Raw genomic sequence first — 26,167 nt, 5'->3', positions numbered from 1 at the left:
CTGCTCTTACCCGTGCAGAGCTGAGAGTGGTGTTGGTCATGAAGCTGGCTGAGGAGGAGGCCAGCGTATCAGGGTACGAGACCATGGAGAAGGAGTCCTGAAATCCAGCTCCACCCCCTTGCCTTGCCTTCAGGGCTTCGATCTCTCGTTTCAGAACCAGACCGTCAAATCTCTCCACATCCTGAGGGGTCACGAGCCCCCTCACCTCTGACAGCAGAGAGAACTGCAAATACACACACGTACAGAGCTGTGAATGTGACCGGGCTCGTGTTGATTGTTTTAATCTCAGGGGTTTCACTATCTTCATAAATGTGAATGTAATATGAGGTTATACTTGCTATAAATCACCAGACAATGATGGCCCATAATACTGATAATGTCAGTATAATGTGTTTTATTAATAATAATTCATTCAGCCAATAAAAGTCTTTAATAAAAAAGACTGCGTATTAAACGTAGATATGCTATCATTAAAAATTTTGGGTCTTTTATTTGATCAAAAATATGGTAAAGACATAAGTATTGTAATATATTATTACAATTTAACATAACTATTTTCTGTTATAATATATTTCAATGTATGTCATTTATTCCTGTGATGGCAAAGCTGAATTTTCAGCATCATTACTCCAGTTGTTGCATGTCTGTTTGTTTTTGGACTCTATTCTTTATTTCTGTTGTTCAGTTTCCCGCCATTAATTTGTTCCCATGGTAACCCTCCTCATTAGTTCTTTTTTTTCCAGCTGTGTGTCATTTATCTTGTCAATCAGTTCCTCCTTGTCACCTGTGTATTTAAGTCTTAGTCTTGTACTGTCTAGTTGTCTGTCGTCATCTTTGTTGGATGGTTGTTTTTGAGTTTCTCTTCCTGTTCCTTGTGGGTTTTGATTAAAAGACTATTTCCTGGAATCATCCTTCGTCGTGTGCTTCATTGACACAGACATTACGTAACAGAACGACAGACCTAAACCGAACGATGGATTCTGCAGTGCTGCTGATTCTCCTAGAGCAGGACCGTCTCTGTCTCTGTCTCTGTCTCTGTCTCTCTCTCTCTCTGTCTCTCTCTCTCTCTCTCTCTGTCTCTCTCTCTCTCTCTCTCTCTCTCTCTCTCTCTCTCTCTCTCTCTCTCTCTCTCTCTCTCTCTCTCTCTCTCTCTCTCTCTCTCTCTCTCTCTCTCTCTCTCTCTCTCTCTCTACCATGGCCTTTCTTGACCTTGTGCCCTTCCCCGACCTTACATTAAGTGTTTTTTTTCCACACAGGCCTCAATGCGGAGACGAAGGCACGCCTGCCCGGTGTGGGACCTCGAGAGGCTTTTGTTGAGTGGGTATTATCCCACCGTGGTTCTCAGTTCTCCATTGGCCTTTCCAACAACCGTGAACTTGAGACCACTTCCAGAACTGGATGGCCGCCGCCATTCCAGAGCCTCGTCCCAAAATGGCAGACGCCCTTCCAGAGTCTCGTCCCGCCGAGACCGCCCTTCCAGAGTCTCGTCATGTCATGCCTGTCAAGCCTGAGCCCTTGTTTTCGGCCAAGATGGCCGCTGCCTCGGAGCCCAAGCCCTCAACCAGGATGGCCGCTGCCACGTCAGAGCCTATTCCTGTCCCAAGACCTGTTCCCGAGCCTGTGTCTGTTCCTGAGAGTAAGCCCATGGCCATGGCCGCCTGGACCAGTACCGTCCTGAGTCCCTGAACTGCCTACTCCGCCCTAGGTCCCTGTATCCCTCCCACCCTTGTGTATGGATTGCGGCGCGAGGTCGCGCTTTCCGGGAGGGGGGAGTAATGTGGAGTAACGTCGTCTTTGTTGGATGGTTTATTTTTGAGTTTCTCTTCCTGTTCCTTGTGGGTTTTGATTAAAAGACTATTTCCTGGAATCATCCTTCGTCGTGTGCTTCATTGACACAGCCATTCCGTAACACCAGTCTTCTGCCACAAGATCAAATAATTCTAATATGGTGATTTAGTGCTCATGAATTATTAATTATCATTATCAATTCTAAAATGATCAACAAATACATTTTTATCACTATTCTTATTCTGATGAATAGAAAGTTCAAAAGAGCATTATTTACTTAAAGTAGAGATGTACCATTATAAGTCTTTACTTTCACTTTTGATCAATTTAATGTGCCCTTGCCAAAACGAGGTATTAATTAAAAATAAAAAAAATACAGAAAATTCCAAACTTTTTAAACGGTAGTGTATCTATATCACATAGGCCTACTTAATTTTTTTTTCTGCCATCGTTTGTACAAAAAAAAAACTATACATTTTGTTACTATAAAATAACTATAATAACATGGTATTATCTAGCATTATCAGCATAAAAAAAAACAAAAAAGATTCATAAAACGTGTAGTTTTATCACACCATATAATTGTAAAAATAATTAAAACAACATTAAATAAAGTTAAAATGTGTAAATATGCTAAAAAATTAAATAAAAAAACTACTAAATCACTAATAATAATTTATTATAATGATTCTGGTAAAAACTATGACCATTATTTAATTATAATTTTTTGTGAAAGGTAAACATGGTTCTAAAAATTAAGTCAAGAGCAAAACTGTTGGTGGAATATTATTATTAATTATTATGAATATGTTAAGTCCGAACAAGATCACATGCATGTTTATTGATGAGCATGATGCCAAGTGCTCGATTCCCAGTGAATGCATTAACCGATAAAAAATATACAGTATACCTTAAATACTATGCAAGTCGTTTTGGATGAAATTGTCTGCCAGATGCATAAATGTAAAAGTAAAAGTAAATGTCTCCACCTTGGCATGTGTATTGAAGAGCTCAAAGAGGGCCATGACGAGCTGCTCAACACCGATGTGTCCATCACGGTACTCTTGGATGTAGTAACCCATGGTCTGCCTCTCTGGTTCGGTCAGCAGATGTCTCGCCTGTTCCTCCAGCATAGCCCTGCTCTGGTTCACCAAACTGGACAGAGTCACCTGAGATCCCGCCACACCTTTATAAAAGCCACCCTGAGGAGAGGGAAAGTGAAAAGTGTGAAAAGAAGAAATGCAAATATTTTAAGAGCAGACTAATATTAATATTAATATTAAACTTCAGACACCTGTCGGTGGCTCACTGAGTCTCAAAGCACACACTTTAAATCTTCCATCTTTTTTTTTTTTTTTAAATGAGAACATGACTTCATTGCTACTTCAAATCTCCATAACCCTTCTCCCTATTTTCTCTCTCTCTCTCTCAGGTTTCAGCCTCTCTTCTCGAGAGCAGCTTTCCCTTTAATTAGTCTCCTAATCAAAAAGCACTGCTCCAGAGTCAACATGATCATCGATCTGTGTTACGCTCAGCTTAGGAATGGCATGCTCTCCAGCCAAAGGATGAAACCACAACACTTTTGCAAACCAATCTGGAAAACTAGATAACCAAACTAACTTGCTCACTACATACTAACCTATTCAGGATTGCACAGACCAGTTGATTAGTTTGATGTTAATTTTGGGTCAATTAGAGGCGTATCACATGCCTTAAAATCATTTGATCTAGTTATGTCTGCTTGAACAGTCTATTGACGGTTTTGTTGAGTGGAGATGTATGTTTGTCGGCTGTCTGGTTTGCAGATGCGGTCGAGCAGCACTAGTGTCTGTTATCAAACCGTCTAAAGCCACAAGGATTTAAACTCAGCTGGATCATTACAGACAGAAACAGTGGGTGAGGTGAGTGAATGCTGATAATGCCTGAACTATTCTTGCCCTTATTCTTTTCTTTCTCTTTAGAACAATGTGTGAGTTCGATGAGAGCTTAGATGAGCTCTTTTGTAGAGCACTCCAACAGGAACTAATACATTTTGGTTGCATCACACGACAGACCATTTATTTTCACAGTATTTCTGAGGAAAACTCCCTGACCGGTTTGACCATGAGGCTAATGCCCTATACTGGACATTGAGGAATAGCTAGTCTTGAAAGTTGCTTGCAAACGCAAGGAAGAGACAGAAAAAGAATGAGATTGAGAACAAAATTGGCAAAGTGAACAAATATATAGAAAATTATTAAATATAATTTGATTTTTTTTTAGAAAGTTCCACAATGCACTTGGCTAAATAAAAAAATAATAATATGCTGTCCTGACCTAATACATTACTGTCACCAGGGCCAGAGTCCAAGAGAGTAACTTAAGACTATGATGTATGTGATCCATTTACTTTATTTCCTTTTTCTCTTCCGTTTTATTCTGAAAATCCATGGATTTCAGATAGATTCCCTCGGTTAGAAACTCTTGAGGTTGCTTTACATTTGAACTCTAATTCATCCTCACCTGGAGTACAAACTGTTTCTGATAAACTCCTTAGACTTACTTCTGCAGCAGAGATAAATACTGAGCCCTCAGATCAGTGTTGGAGTGGAACTAACTAAAAGCCATGCAACTAACTTTACTAAATCTTTATTTTTTCATACTATATATACAGTATATAGATAAATATTAAGGGCGATAAGATTTTTAATGTTTTTAGGCTGCATTTATTTCTTTAACAAAAATAAAACTGTAATATTAATACAATTTGAAATAACATTTTAATATATTTTAAAATGTAATTAATTCCTGTGATGAATTTCAGCATAATTACACCAGTCTTCAGTGTCACATGATCCATCAGGAATTAATCTAATATGCTGATTTTGCGTTCAAGAGACATTTCTTATAATTATCAATGTTGAAAACATTTGTGCTGCCTAATATTTTTGTGGGAACTGTAATGCGTTTTTTCAGGGTTCTTTGTTGAATAGAAAGTTCAAAAGAACAGTATTTATTTGATTTTTTTTGTGTGTGTAAATTCTTTACTGTCACTTTTGACCAATTTCTTTTTTCTTAATTTTTTTTTTTACTTTTGAACAGTAGTTTATATATATAAAACACTTCCTCAGATGAGAACACAAGTGTCTTTGTCTAGTTTGATGATGAGAGGTTCAAAAGCTCTTTCCTCCAGAGCACTCTGGGATATTAGCATCACTGCTCAACTACAAAAAAGCAAAAGTTGTGGAGAATGTCTCTAACAAAAGATGATCAATAAAACTAGCAAGAGAAAAATGTGTCTTTATAATTCTTTAAGAATGATAGCGACCAAGACGGGATCGATCATGCGGCATCTCTGGTGTTACAACCTCCATGAATACCCATTATGACATAACTCGACTGACAGCATCTTTAATCACGGGAACACATAATTGCTGATCAATATCATAACTTTAAGACAGCACAATCAGGCCAAGAGTATTGTCTGCCAGAACTTTGCAGCATTGTGTGACAGAAAATCCAGCCGTGTCCCCACACATCACAGCCCAGTGAATTTGAATAGGGCTTGAATGAGATCATTTAGCCCCAGATTGAGCGTTATCTTAAATGAACTGGAGATAACTCAGCTCTAAAAAAGGGCAGAAAGGCACTTTCTCTTCAATCAAATAGACTACAAATATAAAAATTAGAAAATAAAGTGTCATAGGGGATATGCTTCTGGACTAAAAGGAGGCTTGTCCTTGCAGTGATTAAACAACATGAAGGTCAGGGATGTGCAGTAAAGGGTTGGGGCCAGGAAGAAATTGTGTCAATAATGTATAATAATCGATACAACCAAAAACTGCACTTAGTTAGATAGACAGACAGATGATTAGATAGATAGATAGATAGATAGATAGATAGATAGACAGACAGACAGATGATAGATAGAAAGAATGAAAGATAGATAGAACAATATAGATAGACAGATAGATAGATAGACAGACAGAATGATATATTAGAACGGTAGAACAAGATAGATATATAGATAGAATGATAGATAGAACGATATACATAGATATATAGATAGATAGATAGAACGATAGAACGATAGATAGAACAATATAGATAGATAGATAGATAGATAGATAAACAAACAAACAGAAAGATGATAGATAGATAGAATAAAAGATAGTTAGAACGATAGAACAAGATAGATATATAGATAGAACGATATAGATAGATAGATAGATAGATAGATAGATAGATAGATAGATAGATAGATAGATAGATAGATAGATAGATAGATAGATAGATAGATAGATAGATAGATAGATAGATAGATAGATAGATAGATAGATAGATAGATAGATAGATTGATAGATAGATTGATAGATAGTGTGACGGAATGGCTGCCCCTCCCTTGGAATTTGCGCCACCCCGTCCCTTAACTCTCCGCCCTTCGCCAGGTTCCCGACTGGAGTGGGTGTGATTGGAGAGGAGGGGCGCTGAAGAGGAGAATTGGCGGCGGGTAATGAGGCACACCTGAAGATAATGAAGCCTCATCACAGCGCCTCTCCTCGGGAGACCGGCCTCTTCCCTGTGCATGCACACTGGTGTCCTTGTGGGTCCAGAAAGGGAGCGCGGAGGGATTCCCGCGCCGATGGAGTTGTGAGACGCCGGACCCGCGGTCCGAACGGAGAACCATGCGTGATGCCGGGCCGCTATTCTCCTCAAGTTGTCATGGATAAAGAGGACAAGCCACGATGCTGAAGCCGCCGCAGCGCGTGCGACCACCGGACACCGCGCCCTTACCTGGACCCATCCCATCTCTTCACTACCCATCCTTCACGATTCCCTGGCACGACGAGGACACCAGATCCCTTTTGTTTGAACACTTTATTTTTCCCCCATTTTTGGACATTTTATGTTTATTTATGTTAATAAATGCCTCTCCGACGCCTGACACCACTCCCACTGTGTCTGTCGTTTGCTCCTCCCGCCACAATAGATAGATAAAATAAGATAGATTGATAGAACTATAGAAAGATAGATAGAACGATAGATCAATATAGAAAGACAGACAGACAGACAGAATGATAGTTAGAACGAGATAGATAGATAGATAGATAGATAGATAGATATGTAGGTAGATAGATAGACATAACGACAGATAGATTGATAAATAGATAGATAGACAGCATCCCATATGGTGTATGTGTTTTAATTAATTACTTGCTGATATAACTTGAATGTATGATTAAAACCTATTTTTTTTTATAAATAAAAATGTTGGCTCTATTTATTAATTTTATAATTAAATTTTTTCGTTAGATATCATCCATATTAAAATGAAATGAAAGCATGCCAAAAAATTGGTGCACAAATGGTAGCTCAGGTAGGTCAGGAAAAACATGAGGAGAAGTGTTAGCATAATATAATATCAGAAATCCCAGACATTCGCATTTGGACGGGATTAGATTTCTCAGAGGACCGTTGAGTTTGCCAAAAAACACTATGTAATTTGGCCTGGAATTTTTACTTAGGTTGTGTGAGAAAAACACAGACATGGCAGATTCGGACAGGATTAAAATTTACATGAAGTTACATGAATGATGAATTTCTCTATTATGTCCTCCATGAAAACTAATCATGTCCGAATAGGGTTTATGGCAGATTACTAAAACTTTAGCATTGTGTTTTAAAGTCATTCTGCTCCATCAAAATGAAGCAAAAACAAATTAATTTCACTCCTCCTGTCACATTACCTCTAACTACTAAAAACATAAGGCCATTGAGCAAGAAATTAAATAATTAGATGATCAAGATGAGTGTCACCTTGGTTAGACGTTAATTAAAATGACAAATGTTTGGGTTCGGGAGCTGCTGTCGGTTACAGCTCTATCCGTCTCATTATCAGAGTTTTAATATGCTAACCGACAACATGGGGAGAATGACTAAGCTTTTCAACAAGGCACAAGATCTCAGTTCTCAGACTATATCACCGTCCCAGCCTGACTACGGCCCATGTCGAAATTGGATCTTCATTTCCTCCCTCTTGAGCTACATTAAGTCTTGCGCTTAGAAGAGCACGTCTCTCTCGAAGAGATGATAGATTTTTACAGCTCTTTTTAGAACAGTGGCAGAGCGGAGCAGTCAATAGATGTCCTAAAGGCACACCGGAGATAAGCTCTTTGAGATAAGCAATCTTTCTTATATACAGACCAAACCAAACATAAAAACAACCTGTGAGTGCAGGTGTCAGTAGAAGTTTTCAAACAAATCTCAAAATGGTGACAGTGTTGAAGACGACAATTTGGATGGAGGGAAGATGCACTTTACAGCCATTACAGCTTTACAGCTATTTACAATCATTCTTGTTTAAGTTAAAAAATATTTATATTATAATATTTTAATTATAATATAGGAATAAGGAATATAATTGTGGCAAGGACAGATGGACGAGTGCTAATAAGTGTCACCTGCGCGCCACACTGGTCTCGAGTCCCACTGAGGAGTTCCAGAAGGATAAAAGGAGGAGTGACAACAGTGAAGGACGAGAGAGGACCAGGCCTGGGCTTTATGTTGGTGTTTTGTTTTAGTTTATGCGGCAGTCGTCCGTGAGGGGCTTTAGTTTTGTTTTGTTTTCTTTGGGAAAGTCTTTGGGATGTGCTGGAGTAGACTTTACAGAGTGCATCACAACAACATAACATTTATTTCCACCAAGAGGTCCATACATTTTTGGTCAAGATCTTTAATTGTCAATGCAAGAGTCAAGCTTTCTGTAAAGTCTATTCCAGCTAGGGCTGCACGATTAATCGAAATGAAACCGCACGTGATTTGGCAAAGGCTGCAGTTATTTTATGCCCATCTTGTCAGTCCAGGACGCCTGATTGGTAGTAAATGCTGCTCCATCTAAAAGCCAGAGGGCGCTCTCGCGCAGACACGCCAAATATGCCGAATAAACTAGCGGAATAAACAGAAGATTGAAACTCTTTGATTGATTAAACATGACTAATAAACACACGACTGCCTTATTCTGTGTAAGAAGCCACATCATCTCACAGAAGGATGCTCAACTGTCATTACGAAGTGAGTTTGGAGTAAAAGCATGTTATTAAATGTTCGCTTTTGTTGGACAAGAGGTTCATAAATGCTTCTCATGTTTGGAAAGATGTTTTAACGCCTGTTGCTTTTTCAAATGCACGTTATAAGTGACTCAAACTCACAGTGCTTTCAGATGGAGCAGCGTTTACAGAGCCGTACATCAGTGACAAGCTGTGCATAAAAAAAATAATCGCAGCCTTTGCTATTTCAAAATCGCGATAAGCCAAATCGGTTTAAGCGCGATTTCATGTACATTGAGATTAATTGTGCAGCCCTAATTCCAGCACATCCCAAAGACTTTCAATGAATTTAAGGTCTGGACTGAATTGGAGGTGCCAATTCATGTGTGAAAATCATTCTTCATGCTCCCTTCCAACCGTTCTTTTACAATTTGAGCCTGATGAATCTTGACATTGTCATCCTGGAATATGGCCATGATTTGTCTTCCTACAAGGATGTTTAAGAAATGAAAAGCTACACACTCCATCAATTAGGGTTAGAAGAACTGTTATATAACATATAACATGCTAGAAACATAATCATCACTGCATTAATGATCCAATCAAAGAGACTCGTAAGCATTTGCCTATTTAAATCCAAACAGTGACTTTTTATGGTTGGGCAGTGATATATATATATATATATATTTGGCAATTTCACTTGGTGTCAGTAGTGAAATATAAATTATAAATGCCTTTCACCTTTAGGTGACAGAATTCCCCAAGAGACCCTCCAGACACCAATATCCTGAAATATTTTCAGAAATGTTAAATCTTTTTTGTGCTTTGTTTACTTGGCTAATGCCGTTGTTCTGAGCCCCCTAAGGGCCACCGTAGTTCTGGTCTTAAAAGGCCAATGTCAATTTGGAGAATTCAATCAGCTTCAAAATGAGGGCCGCTGAAATGGGTTTAAGCGGCAATGAGTTGGCAAGGACGGGCTGGCGTCAAACAACGTAAGCCTCGCTTGGGATATATAGAGATTTCACATCAGGCAAAGTGCCTTACTCAGCGAAGATTCGACAAGGTCACACAGCAAGGAATTTAGGCCTTTAAATAAGCAAAAAAAAACTTCAGCACACAACAGCAGAAAACTTCTGAGGCAGAATAATTATTGCAGAATACTTTGCCAAGTTCTCTCATATGACCGAGACAGACCGCAGTTTGAGTCGTTTCTACTTTGTGAGCGTTGTGAGTGTTAAACTAGGCAGAAAGTGTCAATTACAACCAGACGTGAACTCACTCTCAAATATCTAAATCAGAAATAAGTTTTTACAACAGTTTCTTAAAAATAACTAACCAAAACATAGCAATTTTCTGTGTTTGCCCTATTTATGCTTAACTTGCTCCTATGTGACCTACAATTAATCAACGCCTCTCGCCCCCCCATTGAGCTACGAGCAATTACTTTCCCAACTATTAAGTGTTTACAGGGAGCTTTAAATGTATACTGATGAAAACATAATGAAGCATTTATGTGATTATCAATTTACACGCTTGGATCGTTCTGCAGACAAACACTGGGAAATCTTCTTAGTGAACTGAAAGACTAAAAAACTATTTGATGTATAACCACAAAAATATCATTAATATATATAAATATTCCTGTTAAGCAATGCACGTTTGATGCAACGTGTGCTTTTATACTGCAGACACTAAGACGAACTCAAGTAATTATAATAATAACTGTAATTTGAATGTTATTTCATAGGAAATGCATAACTCACGAGTGTCCACGTACAATTACACACTTCTGTCTACAGATCAGGACTGATTTATGGCTGACTGTGCCTTTCTCGCAAAAACTGATGTATGCAACTTATCAATGTCCTCCGAAGCATCGCAGAGCTGTGAGTCTTTGGAATACAAAGTAAGTAGTTTACAGCAAAAGCTCATAGCCTACAGACATGAGCCCAGACACTTCATCTAAGGTTGTCCTTTAGCCTGTCATTCCCACTGTATGCAATAATCAGCCCATCGTAATAAGTTAGTGTTCATGCACTGCTCGCGCTTTATAGGAATCCGTTGTTTTGTGCATAAACCTCGGCTTACAGAGGAGGACCTTGTAAAACCCTGTCCATCGGATGGGTCACCTTGCTGTTTTTATTCCTCTCCTCACTCTCACCGCCTATTTCTTATCCTGTCTTTTTATTATGTCTTCCATTCTTGCAGTCTCTTCTGTCCATATTTTTTCATTCTCCTATTATTAATTCCTGCTATGCAGACAATTTTCATGCCTCTAACATATACTGTAGCTTAAAGGAAAAGTTCAATCAAAAAGGAAAATTCTGTCATAATTTACTCACCAAGCCGTTTTGGTTACCATTGACTTCCATTGTAAAAAAAAACAAAAAAACAAGACATTTCTCAAATGATCTTCTTTTATGTTCCACAGAATAAAGAAAATAATACAGGTTTTTGAACAACTTGAAGGTTGAGTGAATGACGACAGAATTTTCATTTTTGGGTGAAATATCCTTTTAATATACTTGGTAAAATATTATACTAACAATGTTTAAAGATGGAAATCCTATTAGTTTGTTTCCATACAATAAAATTCACTAATATTTTTGCCATGTCCTCAGGCTCTGTACTAATAACCTGACAATTTAATAAAAGGTGCTTCTTCATATTTTGTCTTTTTCCAAATGAAGGTTTCAAACAAAACAAAGCAAACCATGTTTTAATTGATAAACAATTTATACATGCCCCCAATATCTCTTTACATTCTGTAAATCTTTTGCAAAACTTTTTTTTTATAAATACCTTTAACAAAAGCCAATTCATTTCATCATCCTCTGGGAAGTGACTTTATTTTTGGTCTAAAAACAACAGCACAATTATAGAAATCAATATGATAATATAACATTTTTAAAAGATGGTTAATGTAAAAATTTAATAAAAAAAACGTATTCTCAATCTGTCACTTGCAATGGCTAAGTTTAGGGCTTTATTTAATCAAGTTACTTTTAATAATAAAGTTTAAGATAACACGCATCCGAAGGTGTGGTATATGCTTTTCTGGAACTACTTTCTTATATTACACAAGCATATTCATTTTCATCAAGTCATAGTTCAAAAGATACTGCATAACAGAAATGACCCTTCTATTTTTTCCTGTTCACTCATATATATTATAATTTAGCTCTACGCCAGTCACACACACACACACACACACACACACACAGGGATGGTAAGAATGTTAAGTGCATAAGACTTTTGAGGAAACCAGTCTGAATACAGATCAGCGTGGATACCATATGCCCAGGGGATCAAAGCCTTCTGGCAGCATCTACCTGACACACTCTTTACCCAGACCAAGACGAGAATTTACAGTGATACCACCTTCCTCTTTCATCCATTCTCTTCCATCTCTTGCCCTTCCTGTGTCTTTCAGTTCTCCTGCTTTCCTCATTACGTACGAGCATCCCCCGTCATCTTTCCTTGTGGCCCCGGTACTGGAACAGGTGCATGATTGCCTAGCAAGAGTGGTTCGGCAATAATGATAGCGACTCTTTCCAAATATGATATGATCTGTAATTCTGACTCATTTTTTCTTTTGATTAGTCTGGCTACGATAGAAAAAAGCACACAAGGACTGGTTCTTTAGATTATCAAAGTAATGCAAATACATGAGTCTGATCCATTATGCAGCTTAATCGGCTGACTCATTTGCATAACGACAATATATATATATATATTCATTATGGAGGACAAAAGGGATATTCTTTGAACATAAATGGACCTGCAGAAAAGATCCTGGAGGCATTTTATTATGTGGAATTCCTGTTATGCAGTACTTTTTTAACTCTGTAACTTTTTAAGAATGAATATTCATTTTATATAACGTAGGGAAGCGTTCAAAGAGTACACCATACTTTCAGAAATATGTTTTGGTCAAGCTATGGCACTTACCAAGTGTCTTGGTGTGAGTGCGGCAATCCTGAAGGCACTTTTCCAATGTCTATAATTAATAATGTAATGTCTTTGAATTTCCTTTATTTAATGACTCTGCAAATAATTACAATTTTAATTAATGTAATATAATTCATACATTTTAAATGGATATTTTATATGCAGTTGAGCACCAGTGGCCGATTTCTGTCTTTTTTATATTAAGCTATTTATATTTAAGTAAAGTGGTCTTTATTTAATCTCGACAAACTACATCATTAGAAAGGTCAAAGTCTTTCTGACCTCTGTTTTGTTATAAATATCTTATAGTGACAATATTTTCTTAATTTTTGTCAGGAGGTATGCAAAATGAAAGTACATGCCTTTAATATGAATTATGTACATGTAATATATGTAATATATGTTATTTATTATTTATTTTTCTGTAAAGCTGCTTTGAAATGATATGTATTGTGAATACATACAAATAAATTAATACAAATTAATTAAAAACTATACAAATTAAAAACTATACAAATTAAAAACTATACAAATTAAAAACTATACAAATTAATGTGAATTGAATTGAACAGAATTCGTCAAATGATTAAATTTGTTTAAAATGTAATCATTTGACAGGCCTAATTAAGACAAATATGATATGGATATGAAAATGTATGGCATAGTAGAAATGACCCTTATGGGTTTTCGTGAGCAAGACTCTATAATGACAATAAAATGGGTACAGTCTGAAGATCACCAGGATTTGCCAAGAGTACTTCAAAAATCACCTTCACGATTTAGCTCACTCTTTTAACACTGCTGAAACCAAACAGTTGAGAACATCCTGTTCAAATATAGAAACAAAGTACTCACCTTTCCTGATGCTGATGCTCCCTGGTCCAGAGAGAGGCTGTGAGAGAGAAGTAAATATGGAGAAATCAATAGCAGATATATGCTCTACAGCCTCTTCAAGAATCCACAAATAGATGCAGAATCATACAGAGACTCTGACTCTGTATTCATCAAAGGATCCTAAACAAAAAATGTATCATGAAATATTAAGCCGCACAACTGTTTTCAACATTGAAAATAATAAGAAGAAATGTTTCTTGAGCAGCATATCAGCATACTAGAATGATTTCTATATAATTGACCATTGTGTCAGATAGTCTAACATAGCTGTGCTAGTTTACATTCACTCTGTAGCCTTTTTGCAGTCAAATCAAGAATAGCAATATATCAAAAAGTCAATTTGTTCTGTAACAATGATAGGTGCAAATACTTCCCTGTGCCAGTTCTGCCCTTGGCTTTAACTTGAGTTCGTACCCCAGACCATCAGAAGCTTGATAATAAGCCTTTTTATAAAATGCCACCTTGCATTTTTCCCCTGGCATGAGAGCAGAGCAACCGGCTCACTTCATCAGCTAACCTCCATTAAAGAGAAGGTCCAGAGAGCTGGCACAAGACACACCTGAGCTGCTTTATGATCCTGTTAGTGTGCTGCGCGCACACACACACACTCGCACACACACGCACACACACACACACACACGCACACACACACACACACACACACACACACACACACGCACGCACACACACAGTCTGGAATAATACCATGAACAGACTCCTTACAGTTTACAGTCCAGTAATTCCACTAAGAGCGAGTGGAAAGATGCTAATATTCAGAACAAAATAATTAAAGCTCAGCTATTGTGTAATCTGCTCTTAAAACAATAAATTGAACTAAGCCTGGAAGCGTCACCTCAGTCCTAATTAAATTACTTTGGCTGAAATACAGTACATTTTTAATTTATTAAACAAGAATGTTAAGTCACACCACCAAGGCATGATTCGTGCTATATTTAAAAACAAATTAACAAATCAGTAACCATTTGTCAGTATTATTTTGCATATTGCTTCATTTACAAGACAGGGACATGGAAACATGTCTAGAAATATATTATAGCCCAAAGCTTACTCATAAGCCTGTTTTAGAAAAATATGAAAAATATGTAAAAAAAACCCTATTTCCTCAGGCTTTTCAGTTATGGCACTGCTACTTTTGGTGGCTTCACACTTCTTCCCTGCATGGCGGATGTTGGAAACCATCAAATCGGTCTATAAATGACATGCCAAGACCTTATGAATCTAGTAAGAGACCTTGGATATTTTCTTTTTCATTATTGTTTTTCCACTGCTCCATTAACACTAGCCAGATAACACACAAAGAGACCAGTGATCTCTTTGCTAAATCTGACAAACTAGATTTAACAAAGCCCAAATTATTCTATATTTTTTAATCATTATTTTTCAGCCTTTTGGCATGATTCAATATATCTAACTGAAATTACTAGGGTGATTTAAAAAAAAATAAAAATAAAATAAAAATAAATAAAATAAAAAAATAAAAATAAAAAAAAAAATAAAAAAAAAATAAAAAAATAAAAAAAAAAATAAAAAAAATAAAATAAAATAAAATAAAATAAAATAAAATAAAATAAAATAAAATAAAATAAAATAAAATGTTCCAGCCAAAATGTTTAAAGCCATACATATGTCAAAAATAAGACGTCAATATTTTCTGTTTAACATGTTCAAAATATTCAAAGCAATTAATGCAGCATCTGTTTTTTTCTCTTGGTAAAGTAGCTGTGCTAATGTCCCCCCACATTCTTTGGCTAGCTTTACAGTACTTGGTTATGCTTGCTGTGTTCCGCTCACCAGCTCCGCAAAGTGAGAGAGCGTGGCCAACCGAGGATGGTTCACATGTAGGGCTAATCTATAATCAGCCACGCTCACCTCCACGTGCTTCTCTTTGGGAGGCCGATGAGAGGTTCGTTGCCTATCTGTCTCCCTTTCTTTTAACCTGTCAGTAATGTGCTTGTCTCAATGATTTAAGACACGCAAGTGTAAGTGCGAAAATAAGTGTAAATTCTTGGGATGCTCACATTGTATCAACAGGATCGATCCTAACATAAGTACTTATTGTGAAAATTACTGTACAAAAAATAAACTGACAGCTCTCATTCAAACAGAGAGAGCTGATATTGACTAGGGCTGCCCTCTAATAGTCAACTAAACGTTAGTCGACGAGAAGAGGCTTAGTTTGATACTTTTATTTGTGTTAACTCACAATAACAACGCGTCACATAAATGAACTGAAACTCAGCGTTTAGGCTACTTGCCTCGCAGACATGAGACATATTGTATATCTATAGAAAGCTTGAAATGCCAAACAAACCAATTCAAATAGAAAACAAATAGAATACTTCCTGATTATGTAATCCGTGTCTAAAAGTACAACACTGTGGAGATGGCAAGTCAGCATTAGGGCTGGGAATCGAGTTCAATACTTTTTAGGCACCGACCGAATTGCCTCGATACCATAAAGTATCAAAAAATGTCTTGTCGTTCAGTGCCAAATTTTGATACCCAAGGGGCTAATCTCGTCAACGTTAGTGAGCCAATAAACATGCAGCATGATTGGCTGTGGCGAGGCATCAAGGAAAAGACGTTGCTCACACATCAGAGATATTTGACTGATATCTGCCCATTTAGAGGCTATAGTGTGGAAGTGTCCCAACCTCCATAGATGTAAAAGATGTGGAAAAGATCAAAAGTGTGGCTACATTTCACCAGGCTCGATGCCAACAGAGCACGATGCAATATTTGCAACAAGATAATTGCTGCCAAGACCAGCAACACGACAAAACTGATGAAGCACTTGACAGTGTGGACGGAATAAACTTACGAGCAGAAAGTTGCATGGTCTTCGACTACAAGAAGAACTGGATCGCGTCACAAATGAATCAAAAGTCAGCGTATACTTGCCTAACAGACATGAGAAATAGCCATATATAAAGCTTGAAATGTCTACTTTTAAACAAACCAATTCGAATCGAAAACAAATACTCAATAAAAATACAACAAATAATCCAAATGAAAGGTGCATTTCAATATACTGCAGAAATGACAAGTCAGCAACGTCAACTTCATCTTTGTAGTCAACACTGACTCAGAAAACACTAGTTTATTAATAAATAATCTCCTTGCAATTAAGAGAATAAATGTCTCCTTGCAATTTTCCTGACACATTCATAATCATTATGAATTATGAATCATTGCGGCAAGTATGCATACGTTTGAGCGCGGAATAGGCTATATATTACACCTATATATATTAAAGGTTCATTATGGTTTAGTATTAACCCCAGTATATATCTAAGTAATTAAATTAATATAAACGTGCGATTAGTCAAATAATGGCTAAAATGAACGACTAGTTGACTAGAAAATCTTTAATCAGGGGCAGCTCTAATTGATAACAAATGTTTTAACTAATAATTTTCTTCCTTACTGTGAAAATGATTGCACCAAAAATAAACTGACAGCTCTCATTCAAACAGAGAGAGCTGATATACAGACAGAAATGTCACCAGTGTTGGGGTTAACACATTATAAGTAACGTGAGTTGCGTAATCAGATTACTTTTTTCAAGTAACTAGTAAAGTAAAACATTACTTGTAAATTTACAACAAAATATCCGAGTTACTTTTTCAAATAAGTAACGCAAGTTACTTTGTTTTCCCATTTAATGACTGACAGCTCTCCTATCCACATGTTGAGACTGAGAGAAATCGAGAGTAAGGTGCAGAGGCGTTGTGTGCACTCTGTGAACATGATGGTTTTTAGTAGTTATATATATAATAACTATATATATATATATATATATATATATATATATAACTATACTATATATAACTATATTATATATAGTTCTAGACTAAATGTGAGCATGCATTTACTCATCTCACCTGCAAAAAAACAGATTCAGTATTCCTCAAAATGAATAAAAAGAGTGAAATGCAAACGCAGAATATTACACAATAATTAAATATGTTAAATAACACAAATATACTTTATGTATTTAATCTCGCTTTATTAACCAATATCTTTGCTGCTGACCTTCGATTATCTGAATTGGATACTAATAACTTTCCAATCTATTCACATGACTCCCTTCTCTCTCTTTCTCTTTCCTTATTTCCTCACATTTCCGTCACGCCTTCACACTCACCCTGTGACACTGCTGCTGGCAGAACTCTCTGTGATCTGCGAGCTTGCGATCCACTTGGTCTCGCCCACTACGGTGCGGGCATGAGGCAGTCGCCCGACATCCTTCACCGTCATCATCAGATGGTGTGAAGACTTCAGCACTCGTACGGCTTCATCGTGTGGGATGCCGAGGAAACTCCGTCCGTTCACCTCAAGGATCTGATCTCCCACCTGTGGAAAAGACAGGGCAGAGAGAGGAGAAGGTGGGTGGGCCGGTGGTGGCAGAGCAGGCCGGGAAGTAAAGGGGGGTCGTGATGAGGCCGGAGACGGGGCAGTCTGGACACCGAATATGGTAGAGTGGTGTGGTCAGGCCAAATTTGTGGAACAATAGAGAAGGTTTTGGTGAGATAAACAGAAAGTCAATTATGGTGACTAACTACAAAGAACACATCAATAGACAAACACATTTTAAATATTCATACCCACTTTAAAAAGAGAATACAAAAAGAGCACAAGTAAAAAAAAAAAACATAATGAAGAAATTGCACAAAATATGCCTTCTCCAAAATAATAGCTGCATAGCCTAAATTTCCGAATACAAAAATAAAGACCATAAAAAGCCTAAAGACTAGGGTTTTTTTTTCAAGCATTGTTGTTATTGTTTAATACAACTACAACTATTAAAAATCATGAGGATAGCTATGCTCTTATTCAACTTAAAAATAATTTTATAGGAAAATAAAAAATATATAATAATACTAATGACAAATGCACATAACAAATATACAACTTCAACTAATATTACAATTAAAACCGAAAAATAATAATAATTTTTTTCTAAATATTAATAAATTCTATAATAGTATATAAATTATATAATAATAATAATACTCTTTTTCCAAGGACCCCCAACTATGATGATTTCCTTGTAAGATCCCCTTTCCAAAAATATAAAGCCACTAAATTTTAAATGTAAAAAACGTAAATAGAATGAAAACTGTAATATTTTAAATGTTTTATGGCATGAAACATATTGAATCAATATCTTAATGTGTTAATGTTAAAATATACAATACTTAAAAAATACATTTTGTAAAAAAAAAATTATAATAAAAAAAATATATATACCAAATTCTATGTTAAATTTAAATACACAAAATACATGGCATTCCAAAAGCCTTTAACCTAGAAACTGGATTTAAAAACACTGGATAAAAAGAGAGAGAGAGGATTTTCCCTTCTTATTTCAGTCCACCACATGCCACTGAAATCAAAAGATTCAATTTAGATGGCAAGGCATGTAGTCCTGCTTTTACTGTATATTTAATACATCAATCACTTCATTTCTCAGTATAGGATGAGAAACTGAATTGTTGCCAAAACGCAGAGACATGCTGCAGCTTTAGTTCAGTCCTGAGCGAACAAAAGTGTCACATTTCTTCTGCATCGTTCTGACAGTCTCCCAAGCCAATCTCCTCATCTCATCTCATCCATTCATTTATCTCACTCATTGTTTTTTCTTTTGCCAGTCTGACTCTGAGTAAAATATTTCTATTTGTGAAGCTCTAACTGTGTGATTAACTCGTCAAAACAGCAAACTTGCTCCATTTCTCTTTATCTCACTCTCTTTCTGTTTTCATCACTATCTTCTTCTTTCAGTTTCATTCCAGGTCTCTTTATAGATCAATATCCTTACCGCCCCTCCTGCCCACCCAAAGATGCTTGAGGGTAATTAAAGAGGCTTTGGAGTAATCATGATATTAATAAATTATGCTGTTGTGCAGCTTTGCTTTCCCAAAGAACACAAGAAAGGTATTTGAAATCAATGCGACAGATACAAGCTCTTGCTTTCCCTAGCGAAATATCTGATCATTAGCCTCAGGTTTATCTCCCGGTGTTTCTTTTCAGTGTATCACTCCACAGAGTGTTCAAACACCATGAGATACCAGATATGGTTATTACAGGAAACACATCAAACCACTGAGGAATGTGAGTGAGGACTGAATGAGTGAAAAAAAAGACTTCACCCCAAAATTAAATGTTCCAAACCTGTATGACTTCTTTCTTCTGTGAAACACAAAAAGAGAGATTCTCAAGAATGTCCACGCAACAATATATATATATATATATACCCAAAAAGGACAACAACAAAAAAACACCTTAAATTCATTGGAATCGCATACATTCAAACTTGACTTCAGTCTGTTCCTCTCGCAAAGCAAAAATAAATAAATCTGAAATAAAATAAAATAAAATTAGATCTAATTAAAAATTAAACTAAACTGAAAATTAGAACTGAACTTTAAACTGACCTAATAAATGAAGTTGAAGTACAAAGATTACTAAATCTAAAACTATTTAATCTATTTAATTTGTATCTTTGTTCTATTGTATTTATTTATTTGTGCTATTGCAATTTTTTTTATTGATGACTGTTTACTTGTCTGTAATAATCTTTGAAATTTATATTAGTAGTTTTAGCTGTGATATCGCAATTTGAAGCATTAGGAATCGAATTTTTTTTAAATTCACTGGTATGTAAAATTGTAGGTGTCATGACCTTATTTTTTTTTTTACAATACAAGGATACATGGGTTGAAAACAATAACTATTTTATTCATTTATTACTTATTTTTGTGGTGGGGCCAGTAAAAATGTAATCATTAAATTCATTGAATCGAAAATTAAATCGAGATTCGAATCGAATTGAGAGTTTGTGAATCGAAATCAAATCGGGACACCTGTATTGGTGAAATAAAAATAAATTAAAGCTATAGAGACTAAAGCTATAAAATGAAAAAATAAAAATGACAAACACAAATAACAAAATTACTTAAACTTAAACTAAAATTAAAATGAAACCTAAAAAAAAAAAGCTCATTCAAAATATGAATAAATACTATAGAATATAAATAATACTAAAATAACATTGCAATGGATGACTTTTATGATGCCTTAAAGGTCACTGGTTTGATTTCATTGTGTTTCAAATTGGAAGATGTTGATTTGGTTAACTATATTAATAATAAGGTTACTTAAACTGAAACATTTAAATTGGAAAAAAAGAATCACATGACAGGACTAGACTGAAAAACCTGGAAAGTTTTAGGAAACATAAAAAGCAATTGCAAGACTTTTCATCTAATCCAAGAATTTTAATTGAGCATTTTAAATACAGTTTTGCTTTAAAAATGTAATAAAAAGTAGAAAAAAAACATTAATTTCACATTAATTACTATTAATTAAATCTAAAATATTATGTAAAATCCATGGTCACGAAAGCTTATCGTTTATCGATATAGTAAATATCATTATTTACGTTTTCAAGCCTTACAAATTTTAAGCATTCAAGCGAAAGAGAACTAGCGTGCGCTGTGTGAGAAGTTTTGTGCGCACACACCCGAAGCTCCGCCTCTCAGACAGCGTACAAATAATAAAATTAATTATTTCACGCCTCTTTGCGCTTAAACGAACAAATTCACACAGATTTACAATATCTTAAAATGCCCCCTTTTGCGAGTATCCAAGTAAACATAGTCGGTTATGGTTTAAGTAAGCAGATCAAACGCATGTGTATCATTATATTGGATCCGTGCATTAGTCTTAAAGTGACAGCAGCCCAATATTCCTGCTGCTGTCTGTGTTTTTAATGTGAATCAAACTACAAAAGACAAAGAAATCAATCACTGCTCTTCACTGAATATCGCTTTGCAACTTTAATAAGGATTAACATTTATTTAATTTGTACAGTGAAGATTATATGCAATGTTATTTTACATTTGATCACTAATTTCTGTACCTGAAAACTACTGTTAGACCTCCCTGAAAAACCTTGAAACCTTGTATCTCTGCTCTATTGTATTTATGGTAACACTCTATTTTACAGTGTCATTGTCACATAATATGTTACATGTACTTACCATAGTAATAACAGTAAATTATGCATAATTACATGCAACTAACCTTCAACCAAATCCTAATCCTACCCTAACTCTATAGTAAGTACATGTAGTTACTTAATATCACTCAGTACTATATAATTACACTGTAGCAATGACACCTTAAAATAAAGTGTTACCGTATTTATTTATTGACCCAAATAACAAAAAAAAATACATTTTACAGTAAACTACTGGCAACAGTGTTGCCAGTATATACCTGTTTTTTAACTTAGAGTTTATTACTCTTAAAATACATTTTGTGGGTGTGTCTTTTTATCTTACACTGACTTATCTTCAAAAGTCCTTATTTTCTGCAATAATCCAAAAGTACGTGGAAAAATTCTATTGGATTTTTGTTGAGGGAACCAGGGTGATGCTAACTTCTGGTTTGGCCCACAAAAATACACCATCCCTGCACCACTCTATAATCTCTTTCTTTCTTTTTTAAAAAATTCCTCCATCACTTTTCCTTTCATTGCATTTTGCATTTCTTGCCCTGAAGGAATGACGGCGATTTGTAGCCTCAAAGCAACCTGAAGTCATTCATTTTCAATGAGAGACATCGATTTCCAACAACATGAGAGACAACTTAATGCAAATGAGCAGCGGGTGATGCTGTGACTACCAATGGGAAAGCATGCAGTCGACTAGAAAGTTGAGCAGTCAACAAGAAACCAACAGCAAAGACTCGAAGGCCTCCAGAGATTTCATCGCTGTCAGTGCAAACGCCCTCGAGAGTGATGAGAAAAATGCTTGGCATTTGGAAAAATGCCTGCCCCGACCACGGCATCCCTGACATTTCTCTCCTTCCCGCATCTCTATAGTGATGGAGGATGAAGAAGATGATGAAACAGAAGAAGGATGAGAAATCAGCTTGGCTGCTTGTTTTCCCCAAATGACTCCAATATCCGTACAGCAATCAGGAACAGCGGGCTAATGCACACAGCAATCACGCTTTGTTACAAATCCAGGTCTGTGAGAGGAATAACATCTGCTATACGTCAAACATCAGTGCACAGCGCATCATTCATTCTTCATTAAGCAAAGTAATTTAGAGGTTACTGCTGTAAGCCAAATACAAGAATATAAATATCTATCTTTACACATATTCACTTTGTCCCCTTTGTCGTTTTAGGCCTGGTTTCACAGACAGGGCTTAGATTAAGCCAGGATTAGGCCTTAGTTCAATTAGGACATTTAAGTAGCTTTTTTAAATGTGCCTTAGAAAAAAACATTACTGGTGTGCATCTTGAGACAAAACAATAGCACTGACACTGACATTTTAAGTCCGTACAAGTTGCTTTCAGTTAAAAGCAAAGCCTTGTCTTTGAAACTGGGGGTACATGTTTGGGAATGTGTAAGACGTGCTGTCACACAGAGGTTGTGTAAGTGCATTTATTCAGCAACCGCAATTGCAAATATAGTCGAGATCCTAGTTTGGATTTATAACAGTTCATCACAAACAGCTAAAGAACACAGACTGACTTAATGACACTTTAATTTAAGCAGAATATCTCAAATGGAGTTTGCTGAACTCCAGTTAACAAGTTTGTCTGTGTTTTCAGATCATTGGCGGAACTTCCGCAGCATTTTAAGCATGAAAGCTTAAAAACAGTCTGTAATATTTTGTCGCCTCTTTTAAGTCAACAAAAACAAAGGCTACGTTCACACTGCAGGGCTTAATGCTCAATTCCGATTTTTTGAAAAAATTCGATTTTTTTGCAAGGCCGTTCACATTTCCAATTAAATGCGACCTTTTGTGATCTCCTGTGTGAACGTGAAATGACCCAGAAGTGACCCGCATGCGCAGAAGAGTACTCAACGGTCAACGACGTCACTTGTTGTTTGCGGAAGTAGCTAAACTTTAACTGTGATTCTCTCTCACACACACGAGCGCGCGCAGCGACCGTTACGCAAGAGCCAGACAGCAGCCGCTGACCTATCTAATATAAGATTCAGCACAAATAAGTTAACATAACGTATGGCCGTGGGCTTTTATTTTATTTATTTTTTTTATTAACGGGCTCGTCGAGGTCGACCCGTTCGGCAGATTTACCTCAGCTCGACGAATATGCAGTCCGTTTTCAAACCGACGACTACTTCAACGCAGAATTATGACGTTTTTCGCGTATCAATGACGTGCGGGTCGGATAAATGCGACCTGGCCGTTCAGACTGAAGTCGCATTTCAAAAGATCGGATATGTATCGGATTTGGGACCACATACCCAAGTGGCCTGGGTCGCATTTGAAAAGATCGGATCTGTGTCGTTCAGACTGTCATGAAAAGATCAGATACAGGTCGCATAGGGGCAAAAAAATCGGAATTGGGTCGTTTCAGCCTGCAGTGTGAACGTAGCCAAAAAAGAGAGGTTTTAGTAAAGTTACATTTTAGTCTCGTCGTTTTTCCATCAACGATATTGCATGTTGATTTAGTCACAGATATCGTTCAGTGATGTTGGTCTCGTCTCATCTTAGTCGTGGAAAAAAGGGTTGTTTTTTATCATAGATTTTGTTAACGAAATGAACAGAATACATAAAAAGTCCCAAGTTCTTCACTAGCATTTGTCGGCTAGAATTATTACATCAAATGCAGCAGACAGGTAAAAATATAGGCTAACTGTAAAAACGGTTTTAAAATACTTTGTACTGTTAAAAAAATAACAGTCATAAAATAATGTGTACTTTTGAAAAATGTCATGCTTTTAAGAGCCCTCCAATCCACCTTATTCCTGCGCCTCATGACGCTTTGCGCGAATTATGGATGTAACTTCAACTTAGCTGTAAACAATCAGTGAAAAGGCTCGCTCTATGAACGCAATACGTTAAAAAGTGTCACAATGAGATGACATTAACCTACTCACCCTTCAAGCATCGGACATTGAAAGGAAATTTAAAAGTGTAAAGCATCAACAAGTTACTTTCAACAGACCAAATAACCCCAAAACCCCAAAAGTCTTTCCACAGCAATAACGGATGGGTTAAATATCACTGTAGTAATATACTGTATATCTGTATTATGTAATTTGCCTTAAATCAAAAATTTTCATTAACTTCATCATAACGTGATACTATTTCAAAGTGATTTCCGTCAGTTTGACAGATTATAAATTGCATTTAACGTTACCTGTGAAAACAAACCTGGAAAAAGACGTGAGGATTTGAGGCGAATAACGAGAGATTCTTCGTGCATTCCAGTGAATTATTAATGGAATTCGGGAGAACAGACCACAAATATGCAGTAAATGTTGCCCTTTTTCATATTTTTTACAGCGGATTGCAAAATAATAATAATAATCATGAGGAAAAGAAAGCAGTGACTGAAAAGAGCTCTTGCCATAGATATTCTTGTTATAACATGTCATGTTAAAATAGCAAGTATAACGTTATTCTCATGATGTCTGAAAATAAATTGACAGCTCATCCAGTCAAACTGACGGATCAGCTTTATTTGCAGGGGAACCTTATGATTTGAAATGATTCGTTTCAGCCTTTTTGAATGGAAGTTCCCCAAACTGGAAGTGCCACCCATAATTCAAAACGCAGTAAGGTCGTCAGGAATAAGGTGGATAAAATTAGTTCTCCTATAAAGCTTGACAAAATTGACTGCAGAATACTTCAGAATACAGTTTAATAACAGTAATATGAAAAATTTAGATTTTTTCAATCATCAGATTCACCTGTGAAACACATTCTTTATACATTCTATATATTCTTTATCTATTCTATGTATTTTTCTTTAGTTTTTCTATATAGACAACTATTCTGCATTTTTGTTCTTTATGTTATTGTTTTAAGTTTAGTTTTTTTTCTTTTCACATAAGGTTATAAAAACGTTTTTAAATCATTTTTTTTCTTTTTTTTTGAGATATTCAGAGATATGGACACTAATAAGATATTTTTTATTCTCTTTTGTCTTTCAATCTGTCATGTCATTCTTTTATATCCATTTTAATCACTGTCTGTCCTTCTCACTCTCCATCTTTCTTTCTGCCATTCTCTGATGACCTGCCATGCTCTGAATACGGACATAGTGGTGCTTAGCCCATCCGTTCATTCATTCATCATTGTACTTAATGAGCTTTTTAGACTTATGGCAACACCAAGAGTACTTAAAGTTTGAGTAACACTCACTCACAGTGGCAGGAGCAGCAATACAGACAGATCTGCCCACAGTGCAGATGCTTCTTCATTAAAACTACCATATTTGTCAATCACACCGACGCGTGACCATTTCAAAGTGGATTACAAATGTGCAAAAGTAGTCACGTTCACAGTCTAAAAGGCTTTTTTTAGTCCGGAGGGACTTTTCTTATGATGAACAGCCTACTTTTTCTGAAAGACTGCCTATCAGTCTGTGGATGTGGCTATGTGCTTCAAGAGTTGAAAACTTAAAAACTGAAAAAGTCCCCAAATATCACAGT

The 26,167-nt window shown here is 36.2% G+C and overlaps 1 protein-coding gene across 4 annotated transcripts in view; it reads right to left on the bottom strand.

The window, feature by feature from the left end:
• The window catches only part of whrna (whirlin a), a 125,005-nt gene that overhangs the window by 22,218 nt on the left and 76,620 nt on the right, over positions 1-26,167 (bottom strand). For all 4 annotated transcript variants that reach the window (XM_082140228.1, XM_082140229.1, XM_082140226.1 and 1 more), the window contains 4 exons: positions 17,827-18,035; positions 13,620-13,656; positions 2,778-2,990; positions 11-223 (listed from right to left, as the gene is read on the bottom strand). In XM_082140228.1, coding sequence (XP_081996354.1) covers positions 11-223; positions 2,778-2,990; positions 13,620-13,656; positions 17,827-18,035 — 672 coding nt within the window. The remainder of the gene's footprint in view (positions 1-10; positions 224-2,777; positions 2,991-13,619; positions 13,657-17,826; positions 18,036-26,167) is intronic.

Source organism: Leuciscus leuciscus (assembly GCF_965113295.1).
Source record: "Leuciscus leuciscus genome assembly, chromosome: 16".
NCBI classification, from domain to species: domain Eukaryota; kingdom Metazoa; phylum Chordata; class Actinopteri; order Cypriniformes; family Leuciscidae; genus Leuciscus; species Leuciscus leuciscus.
Note: the sequence above shows the minus strand (reverse complement) of the source record. Positions and strands in the feature narration are given on the sequence as shown.